Source organism: Prunus dulcis, chromosome 5 (genome assembly GCF_902201215.1).
Source record: "Prunus dulcis chromosome 5, ALMONDv2, whole genome shotgun sequence".
NCBI classification, from domain to species: domain Eukaryota; kingdom Viridiplantae; phylum Streptophyta; class Magnoliopsida; order Rosales; family Rosaceae; genus Prunus; species Prunus dulcis.
Window position 1 is genome coordinate 5,684,708 of NC_047654.1, and position 11,305 is coordinate 5,696,012.

At 43.0% G+C, this 11,305-nt stretch overlaps 1 protein-coding gene across 1 annotated transcript; it reads left to right on the forward strand.

Moving 5' to 3' along the window:
* Window positions 1-8,699: 8,699 nt before the first annotated feature.
* On the forward strand, window positions 8,700-11,053 carry LOC117629247 (probable ribosome biogenesis protein RLP24). Its single transcript, XM_034361779.1, has 5 exons — window positions 8,700-8,865; window positions 9,523-9,632; window positions 10,213-10,326; window positions 10,447-10,583; window positions 10,682-11,053. The coding sequence occupies exons 2-5, from the start codon at window positions 9,552-9,554 to the stop codon at window positions 10,854-10,856; spliced, it is 507 nt and encodes a 168-aa protein (XP_034217670.1). The 5' UTR covers window positions 8,700-8,865; window positions 9,523-9,551; the 3' UTR covers window positions 10,857-11,053.
* The last annotated feature ends 252 nt before the right edge of the window (window positions 11,054-11,305 follow it).

The following is an 11,305-nucleotide window of genomic DNA, read 5'->3' on the forward strand; positions in this document are numbered from 1 at the left end:
TTACGACTTGCCAACTACCAGAACCAGGCAACCAATTACTTCAACAAACGAGTACGACATAGGAAATTCAAAATAGGCGGGTGGGTACTCAGAAAGGTCATGGAGAATACTAAGGACCTAAACGCAGGAAAATTCGGACGGACATGGGAAGGACCGTACGAGGTAACGGAGGTTTATGGAAAAGGGGCCTATATGCTGAGGCATATCGAGAGCGGTCAATATGTACCGCGCCCTTGGAACGCAATTCATCTGAGGAAGTATTTCATTTGAGTTTTTTCATTTCTTTGTCTCTTTCATTTTTCTGTCATTTGCGATTTTTTCCTAAATTGTCCATCGTTCGATGAACGCTTAATGGAACACGTATTTTCTTTACATTCGAACTGTTTGGTCGAAGGCCATGTCTGTTTAAATTAGCATTACTCGAACGCACGTGGTCGAAGACCTTGTGAATAAGAAAATGAATATACTACTCCATGGGCATATAAGGTGCATGGCAAAAGGCAAAAAGTACGATTGAAGATCGCAGTTAAGACGTGGCCGAAGATCACGCATGAAGAAGCGGTTGAAGATCGCGCATAAGGACGCAATTGGAAATCGCGCATAAAGAAGTGATCGGAGATTACGACATGATCGGGGACCATGACATGGTTAGAGATCAAGCAACATGAATAAGAATGCAGATATGACAGGGTCGAAGACCTCATGATTAAACATAACACTAGCATTAGACCATTATGGCCATAAAAGAAAACATGAAATGTTTTTTGGAGGAAGGCCTCCGAATTATTCAAAGTTGGAGAATACATAAAACTACTAATTCTACAGTTACGACCCATAAGTGGCACGAGCTAGTCTGACGGCAAAGGGAGACGATCCTAATCCACGTAGGGATAAACCATTTTGGCCTTGGTACGGAAGTGATGGATACCCTGTCTAAATCCGTCTCGTATGCCATCAGAATGGGCGGCGGACACGGCACGATCTGCATCAGCAAGATCACTCCGGAGGCGAGTCACTTGGGCACCCACACATGCCAGATCCTCCTTGAGTAGGTCGCGTTCCGTCAGCAGCATGTTATGGTCGAAGTGGCAGGAGCAGCGAGGAACACGAGACGGACCGACTTCATCTCGCGCCCTTGGGGTACTCCTTCTCATCGTAGCCTTCCCTCCACCTCTGGCATCACCAGACCGAGACTAGACCCACGAAGTGAATCGGGGACCGCCAAGTAATCGTAAGCATTCGCCGGAGAGTCAGCAGAAGAATCTTGAGAACATATCTCAATGATTCCGTTAGGGCTCTTGGAATCTCGCTGTGAGGACTCCCTCCTTGACAGAGGTGAAGCCCTCCTCCTCGGAGAATCTCCTTTCTTTGGAATATCTACGCAAAGGTGGAAGTTGAGTTTTAGCTTGCGTCTATGAGCCATGAGTGGGATAGGTATGTTCACCTAAAGATCGAATTAACCTTTATATAGAAGTTCACTTAGAGACGTAGCTCACGAAGAAATGCCTGGTAAGGGCGTAATGCGGAGGTGATAGGATATCCAATCCTTGTTTTTTGAATTTGAAAATGGCGATTCATCCTGAGAGGATCTTGGCCAAGTTTTATAAAAAAAAACCCTTAAGCCTCAGGTACTTACGTCAGAGTTAAAATTCAAATTAACCAGGAAGTCTGGGAACGAACCCAAAATAACCAAGTACATCAAAACAAAGACAAAGCCGAGAGGAAAATACAATAAGTAATGAACGAAGCAAAAGCAACCTAGGGCGCATCATCAAATGGGTCAAGAGTGGCCTCCGAGGTAGGCCCAGCACAAGTGGAAAATTCAGCAGGTGAAGTGAAGCCCGAAAATCCAACGACGGGCCCTGTACTGGCAATAGACGGTGCAATATTAGCGCTAGGGACAACGGTCCCAACTGACCCAGAATGGGTTGACCCATGAAGGGCTGCCGGTGGGATCCTACGATGAGGGATGTAACCCGTCGGAGGACGATCATCAGGATGCATACCCTGAAAAAGTTCATAGCCAGCAGGGTCAAATTCCAACTCATCATCATAGTCATCTGGGCCTGCCACAAAACTGTGCTCAGAGGGTTATTGACATTGAACCCAACCGTATCGGAATTGTCTGGCCATCTCGACCATGATCTGCTTTGTGTTGGCCTGATACTCCTCGTCCCTATTACGTGCGGCATCCACCAGTTTTTGCTAAAGGATGTCAACCTCCATCCGTACAGTGCTTTGGCCGAAAGAGAACTCCGGACTTTGTTCCCGAGGTCGAACGATGGAAGAGGGGTGAGTACCTGCAAAAGTCACTCCGACGCTCAAGTCAGTATTTGCGCAGCGTACACTTAGTGTTTAATTCAATTTTTGTCCCCTTTGGCTGGAGGTCTAGCCGGGTTTTTATAGCGTTTCGAGTTCTTGGGTTTGGCCATGCTTTCCTAGCCTTGCGCATCCCGTCCCCCACTTCATGGTAGTGGGGTCAAATGAGTTGCAGTGGGATCAGATGAGTGATTTGCGTCATCCTCGCTCCGCACTTCTCTAGTGGGAGGGAAGCTCGATCATCCCACGTCTTTTGGTTGTGGCATATGGGTTAAGTCACGACAAATGAGATTTGGTCCCCACAGTGGCCCCCTTTTTTCCTCTCTACACGCTTCGCGGGTGAAGAAGGAAAAATGATCTAAGTGGGATTTTGGAACAGGGTTTCTTCTGGTTGAGCACATGTCATCCGGATGGGCTCATGGCTGAGCCTAAATAGGCCATACCTTTTCCCTTGGGCTTGCTGGTCAAGCTCAAAAACATGAGTCCTATTGGCTTATCACCAACCCATGCATGTTGCTTTCGCACTTTGCATGTGAAATATTCAAATGTGGACTTTCATGCACGTTGCTAACTTTTCACGTTCCAACTATGAACTGTTACCCCTATGTGGTGTATCCAAGGGTGAACAGCTGATCCCATGTGCAAGTAGGCCCTTTTATTTATTTTGGATTTCTGCGCCTTTGCTGATCTGGTGGGCCCCTGCACATTTTTCTCTGGGCTGACCGACCCCAGCTGTGGTGCGCTTGGTTTTGAGCTGTTGCCAATGCGGTGGGTCCCATACTTCTTAGTTTCTCTCTCCTGGCTGATCCCATCCCCAGGTGTCATGTGCTTTAGTTTCTCTCTCCTGGCTGATCCCATTCCCAAGTGTTATGTGCTTTAGTTTCTCTCTCCTGGCTGATCCCATTCCCAAGTGTTATGTGCTTTAGTTTCTCTCTCCTAGCCGATCCCATCCCCTTGGCTTTGAGTTTTTGCCAATTCGGTGGGTCCCATAATTCTTGGTTTCTCTCTCTTGGCTAATCCCATCCCCAGGTTCTTGACTGAAGTCCGCACGCTTCCTTGGTCGAAAGAGAACTCCGGACTTTGTTCCCGAGGTCGAACGATGGAAGAGGGGTGAGTACCTGCAAAAGTCCGTAGCCAGCAGGGCCAAATGCCAACTCATCATCATAGTCAAATGGGCCCGCCACAAACCTGTGCTTAGAGGGTTGTTGACCTTGAACCCAATCGTATCGGAATTGCCTGGCCATCTCGACCCTGATCTGCTTGGTGTTGGCCTGATACTCCTCGTCCCTATTACGTGAGGCATCCACCAGTTATTGCTTAAGGCGGTCAACCTCCATCCGTACAATGCTTTGGCCGCTTCTCAGGTTTCGTAGTTCGTCCCGTTGCTGTTCAAGCTCAGTCTCACATTCCTTGATGCAATTCCCGCTAAGTTCAAGGGTTGCCATTTTTCGGATATCTCACGGTTCAAAGCCTGAAACCTCGCCATTTGCGCATTGCGAAGACCAACCATCTACGAGAAGTAAAAAGTGAGCATTAAACAAGCAACTATGATAAGGCATGGCAATTGGATGACACTAGCACAAATCCTAAACGTACCGCGTTCAAGCACTATGATTGGTAGCCCCACATCTGTTCATCAGTCATGGTTGTGAAATCGTTTTCGCCTAGTGAGCTAGCGGGAGTGGGGGCATGAGGGACTTGCAGAGGCTGGGACGGAGTACTCGAAGCAGATACATTGGGTGAGCCCAAACCCAAGATGACCTGTGAAGCATGGCGAGATTTCTTCGCAGACCCGGAAAGCTCGGGCTCTTTTCTTGGTCTCCTTTCCCTACGGCCCGGGATCGAAAATGAGCGTGGCGCTGACATATCTGATTGATCAGACTCGGACCCGGATACGCAGTCCTTGGAGCTGCTGTGTTGAGCTAACTCAACCTCCCTTTCTTGAGAGCTGGCCTGGATACGAGACGCTGAATCCTCAGTGCAACAAAGGTCAACGTTGACGCAGCAAATGTCTTTGAACAAGTTTATTCCACGCAGGCTTGGATCAGCTAAACTGAATGGGTCGAGAAAGCGTGTGATATCCCACCCTCGACCAGCTAAGTTCTCCTCCAACCAAGAGATCTGGTCCTCAGAAAGGAGACACCTTTTGTCCGACGGAAGTACTGCAAAAAAGAGGTTAGTTAGATCTGCAAAAACACAATAAGTTGTATTTCAAAGACATAAATATGTATACCAGGTTTTCGGCCAAACTCCAACGAGATAGGCATGTTAGACATCTCAGGCACTGCCCACTCCCTAGTGATTAAGAGAGGTTCGTTTTTCCAGTACTTGGTGGAAATGGGCTTACAAGTAAATACATTTTTACCAGACCCGGACGTAAAAAAGAAGTAGTGACTTTCCCCCTAACACAAGCCAAGTCGTAAAGGTAAATGAAATCCTTAAAGCTAAGGGACACACCCCATTACAAACCGACGGCTAGAAACCCAGATATGAGAAGGTAAGAATTCGGTTTAGCTGCATGGGGTGAAGGCCTAGGAAGAACATGAGCATATGAAAAAGAGGGTGGAGTGGAAACCTAACATGCTCTAAATGGGCTGGCGAGAGAATTAAGGAACCCCGAGGGATATCGGCACCGGTGTACATATCTGACCCCAAAGGAAGAGGATCGATCCCCACGTTATCGGGAACACATCCTTTAGTGCGAGCCTTAAGTATCTCGTAGTTCGGTGGGACACCACCGAACTTGGGCCAAATCTCGTGGTTCGACATGAAAATAGCAAAGATGAAAATATTACTTACTAGGTAGTGGCAAGAACAAGAACCCTTTGGCGGAGTTCTCAAATGCATAGAACACTTTCCTCTCCCTTCGCGCCTAGAGCTTATATGTGAAGAACAAAAGCAAAGTGTAGACGGTTTTACAGGTGAGTGCATCTCTATCGATCAGCCTTTTTATAACAAGGGAAAAATTGGGAAAATAATTCACAGAAGTCACGGGAAGAGGTTTTTCAAAAGCAAAGATAAGGTTCACACGGACGGCTCGGATATTTGCCTTAGGCTCTGGCAAGAAAGCCTGGCTTGACATGACCAATTAGAATTATTTTTATCCAACGCATGCGCTTCCTGACATAAAGCTGCATGAGCTTCGACAAAAGACAAGTGAGAGCAACAGATGTGAGCAATAAGTGATGCAAAGTAGTAAGTACACCTACAGACCTAAGTTTGTTCACCCCCTCACGCAAAAACCGGATTGTGGACCGCCTGGGAGTCGCCAAAAAAAAAAAAAGTCTTTGAACACCTTGGGTCGATTGAGAAACCGAAGGCCCACGGGTTCGGAAGGACAGCTAAGGGGTTTTTGGGGCCCGTAGGGACAGCTCAAGCGCGAAAAAAAATGAAAAAAATGAAAAAATCATCATGAACGCCTTGGGTCGGTTGAGAAACTTGAGGTGCACGGTTCCGGAAGGATAGCTAAGGGGTTTTGGGCTTGCTTGAACGACTCAAACGCAAGAGAAAAAGAGAAGAAGAAAACCAAAAAAAAAAAAAAAAAGTGCGTGAACACCTTTGGTCGGTCGGGAAACCGAAGGTGCACGGTTCCGGAAGAACAGCTAAGGGGTTTTGGGTTCGCGTGAACGACTCAAACGCAAGAGAAAAAGAGAAGAAGAAAACCAAAAAAAAAAAAGAGTGTTAACACCTTTGGTCGGTCGAGAAACCGAAGATGCACGGTTCCGGAAGGACAGCCAAGGGGTTTTGGGCTCGCTCGAATGACTCAAACGCAAGAGAAAAAGAGAAGAAGAAAACCAAAAAAAAAAAAAGTGCGTGGACACCTTGGATCAATCGAAGAACCAAAGGCGCATGGGTTCGGAAGGTGAGCTCATGAATATTGGAATCCATTTGAGATCATCTGGCAAAGAATTATGGGACCCACCGAATTGGCAAAAACTCAAAGCCAAGGGGATGAGATCGGCCAGGAGAGAGAAACTAAAGCACATGACACCTGGGGATGGGATCAGCCAGGAGAGAGAAACCAAGAATTATGGGACCCACCAAATGGCAAAAACTCATAGCCAAGGGGATGAGATCGGCCAGGAGAGAGAAACTAAAGCACATGACACCTGGAAATGGGATCAGCCAGGAGAGAGAAACTAAAGCACATGACACTTGAGGATGGGATCAGCCAGGAGAGAGAAACCAAGAAGTATGGGACCCACCGCGTTGGCAACAGCTCAAAACCAAGCAAACCATAACTGGGGTACGTCAGCCCAAAGGAAAATGTGCAGGGGCCTACCAGATTAGCAAAGGCGCAGAAATCCAAAATAAATAAAAGGGCCCCTTTGCACATGGGATTGGCTGTCCGCACTTGGATACACCACATAGGGGTAACAGTCCATAGTTGGAACGTGAAAAGTTAGCAACGTGCATGAAAGTCCACATTTGAATATTTCACATGCAAAGTGCGAAAGCAACATGCATGGGTTGGTGATAAGCCAATAGGAATCATGTTTTTGAGCTTGACCAGCAAGCCTAAGGGAAAAGGTATGGCCTATTTAGGCTTAGCCATGAGCCCGTCCGGATGACATGTGCTCAACCAGAAGAAACCTTGTTCCAAAATCCCACTTAGATCATTTTTCCCTCTCCACCCGCGAAGCGTGTAGAGAGGAAAAAATGGAGGCACTGTGGGGACCAAATCTCATTTGTCGTGGCTTAACCCACATGCCACAACCAAAAGACGTGGGATGATCGAGGTTCCCTCCCACTAGAGAAGTGCGGAGCGAGGATGACGCAAATCACTCATCTTATCCCACTACAACTCATCTGACCCCACTACCATGAAGTGGGGGACAGGATGCGCAAGGCTAGGAAAGCATGGCCAAACCCAAGAACTCGAAACGCTATAAAAACCCGGCTAGACCTCCAGCCAAAGGGGACAAAAATTGAATTAAACATTAAGAGTACGCTGCGCAAATACTGACTTGAGCGTCGGAGTGACTTTTGCAGGTACTCACCCCTCTTCCATCGTTCGACCTCGGGAACAAAGTCCGGAGTTCTCTTTCGACCAAGGAAGCGCGCGGACTTCAGTCAAGAACCTGTGGAGGTATTTCTTCTTGAAAGAAATCCTGCTCCAACAATTATCGCCCATTGTTAGGGTTGATTGTAAGGCCGGATGCCTGTTATGTAAATTGCATGATATTACATTGTGCATGCTCCTGGTTGAGTTTATAAATGTGTTTCTTATAGGTTGATGTTTTTGAAAATGTTCATTTTTCAGGAGAGACTTTGCCTTAATTTCGGCATAAAGTGTCGTCTCTTTTAGTAAGTGGGCCCGTCATAAGTATGATGTTGGATAATCTACAAGATTCGTCGCAGATTCCAAAGAATTCAGGGCAGGTCCTGTCACTATAAATTAAAAGAAAGAAAATATCTAGAATGATTTTTTGAAATAAAAACTAAAAGTTTTTTAATTATGCTAGACGAAGACCCCAAATTATGAGTTTCTTACTTTAAACTTGATACACTTTTGTAAAGGGCAGCAAACTCCTTTGAACCGAACAATTTTTTATTTTATTTTATATACAAGTGATGTTGGAGAAAAAGAAACCGAATAATCTATTTGTCCTGAAAATGAAAGCTAGTGTAAAAATTGATAGCAAATTTGCCTACTTTCTTTTTAATTTTCTCTAGTTTTTTTTTTTTAATATTAAATGGGCTGACTTGCTTTTGCAAACCTATTGACTTTTACTCTTTATTAATGTTTTTACATATTTTTAAGATTATAATAACTCGTTTATTTGGCACATCGGGGGAAATTAAATTTAAGCAAAAATGTCAAATTGCTAATCAAATACAATTTTGATGTTTTTATATCAGGAGACGCTAGTTGGATATTGCCAATATTTAAATAGAAAAGAATGATATTTGTTAATCCAACGACTCAACCACCAATTCAATACAAGATTATGTCACTTGTTTTTTTCTCTTCTATTATTAATTAAATGAGAATAATATGGTAAATTTACACTGTTTTATATTAATAGAATTAAAATTAAAAGAAAAATCAGATAATGAAACTTATTTTTATGAAATACAATAACTCATTATCTTTTTGTAATTTTAAAATAAATTTAAATTTTTTAAAAAAACCTCTTGCAGGCGAAGAAGCGCGTGTAGAGAAGCAAGTATTTTAAGAAAAGAAAAACAAAAACCTCCTGAACCGAGTTGGGCCAGTTATAATTATCCCCAAACTGACAACCAAACCTAATATTTTAATAATATTGTTAAAAAAATCATTAATACACGTGTCAGCAGATGATTCGTCAATTTTATGCCATTTCTAGTCCTTGCCACACTCGATCCGGCGAAACCCTTTACATTTGAGGGGCTTCAATTTTTTTTGTCATTCCGCCTCTGCCTCTCTCGCTCGGTCTCTCTCACTCTCAACCTCCTCTCCCCAAATCCGCCGCCAACTTCTTCCAGATTTCTCTGTCGCTCTCTCTCAGCCGCTCTCTAGCTCTCCCATATTTGCAAAACCTGGTTGTATGACCTTCTGTTTAAGTATGCTCTTCATCAATTCATGGGTCTTTCTTGATTTTTAGATTTCTGCATATTTGTCTTTTGGTTTTGATGTGTTATGCTCTTTCTCAACCTGTTTCTTTTGCTCTAAGCTCTCAGCTCTCTCTCCCTCTATCTCGTTGTTCTAGCTCTGAAATACAGCCGTAAGAAGTAAAAACCATCTCAGCAACCCTTGTTCTTTTATTCCTATTTTTGTTGTATTCTTTAGAACTAATAAGCTTATATAATCCCTTTTGTTCTTGGTATTCTCTATGGAGAACCAACAAGTCTCAAAGCTAGATTGTGTTCCAATTCTGTGCTCACTGCACATTGGTTTATCTTTTGGGTTTTTTTTCCCCACTTTTGTTCTGTTTAATTCAAGCCACTTAAGCTCATCTTGTATTCTTCTCGAGTGTTAGGCTAACTTGGTGTAGTTGTGGGACTGTAGGAGCATAATCGTAGAGCATTCTATATTTTTTAATATTATTGTGTTGCTTCTAGGAGAATCTTTAAAAATCTTTTTTGTCATAACCTTTGAATTTAATTAATTGCAAGCAGGACCATTGTGCGCTGTGAATTGTTGTAATCACAACTTTTCTTTTTGGGTAACAATTTCAATGACCGAGTGTAATTCCTTTCTGTTTCTAATTTGTTTCGTAGAAAATAGTGCTGTATAATCGAAGGGCCCTATGAGGTTGGAGAAATGCTGGTTCTGTTCCTCCACCGTGTATCCTGGACATGGGATTCAGTTCGTTCGTAATGATGCAAAGGTAGGAACTACTCTGTCCATGTAATTTCCATGCACTTGTGATTTATCCTCTAAATGTTATTCTAAGTAACATATATTACCTGCAGATGTATGGTCCTGTTTATCAAATTTAAATGTTAATTTGACAACTGAAAATGTTAGTATTCATTGCATTCCTGAATCTATAGTCAACTGCTATCTAATGTGCTGTTCGGGGGTTGGGTTGATGGGAAGTATTAGGGAGCTTAGAGTGGTTTGCATGGTTACATAGGGATGCAATTTTATATGAAGCTCCACAAATGAGATTGACACTGAGGATGAATCAATTTCTTTGGCAGTCAGGTTGTGTGGTCGTTTCTTTACTCCTTGTGGTTTGAATGTGTCCTGAATGATGTCTTCTAATTATGTTCATATGTATGGGATTTTCTAGTTCACCAATGTCAAAAGAAATTATCTAACACTTCATTTCGATACTGATTGTGAAATTGCATTGCTGTGTCAGAAGAAGAAGTGCCATTTAGGACTAAGCCTGCCTTTACATTATGTCTGTTTAAGGAAACATCGTGTGCAGCTCAATTCCCTGACAACCATTTCTTTTCTAGATTTTTCGATTTTGTAGATCCAAATGCCACAAGAACTTTAAAATGAAGAGGAATCCTCGCAAGGTAAAATGGACTAAGGCCTATAGGCGGTTGCGTGGGAAGGATATGACACAGGTGAACAAACTTACTTTTTCTTAATCTAATCGTGCTCATATTACTATTTAATATTGGATCTTTGGAAGGCTTAGGGTTTATTCTGTTAGCCTTATATCACTCTTTGTGTTCTTTTTGTAGGACTCGACCTTTGAGTTTGAGAGAAAGCGAAATAGGCCTGAGAGATATGACAGGAATCTTACAGCAAACACTCTGAAGGCCATTAAGAAGATCGATAAAGTTAGAGTCGATAGGGAGGCCAGACACCATGAGGAGAGGTACTTTCCTCTGCTTCATTGTTATCTACAGGAGAAAACAGTAATAGGTGTTTTTGGTTCTCATATATTAAGACATTTTTGTTGAAAAACTTGGGCAGGATGAAGGGCAAGAAGGCCAAGGAGCACAGGGAGGCAGCAAAAGAGTTGGAACAGAGCATCAGCTTGGTCAAAGCTCCAAGTGTGCTACAACAAGATCCATCGTTCAACTTACCAATCAAGGTCAAGGTTTCTCAACAGCAGCCCGACAAAAGCCTCGCCATGATGGAGGAGTAATTTTATTGTTGGATGTTCGTTTTCTATGTTTAATTATTTTAGTGTGCTTCAGATTGTTGTATTCGAGCTTTTTTCCCAAAGTTTCATTAACTGTAATTTTGACTTATATTGGAGACATCATGAACTTTATATATTTATGTTTAACAAGTGATTGTGACGGCATCTTTTTGGAAATATAAAATTTATCATGGCAAGTATGATTCACATTCATATCCTAGTAATCTTCATTTTAAATTTTAAATTTGTGCGCTGGATTAATATCTTGCCATAAAAAATACAGTGACAAAATAAAAATCCATCTGGGGGTTAGTTTAAATAATGAAAGGAAAATACTAGGCTTACCACATTTTTATATCACGTTGTGTACCACATTTTTATATTACGTTGTGTACCACATTTCTAATAGAAGTGGAGCCTTAGTTGCAGTAGTATATACAATATCATTCTGG

Bases quoted from the DNA above. Each gene is read 5' to 3' on its own strand.
- LOC117629247 (XM_034361779.1), top strand. From the start codon at position 9,552: ATGAGGTTGGAGAAATGCTGGTTCTGTTCCTCCACCGTGTATCCTGGA. The intron at 9,633-10,212 runs GTAGGAACTACT...TTTCTTTTCTAG, and splicing joins TCGTTCGTAATGATGCAAAG to ATTTTTCGATTTTGTAGATC. The intron at 10,584-10,681 runs GTACTTTCCTCT...AAACTTGGGCAG, and splicing joins GCCAGACACCATGAGGAGAG to GATGAAGGGCAAGAAGGCCA.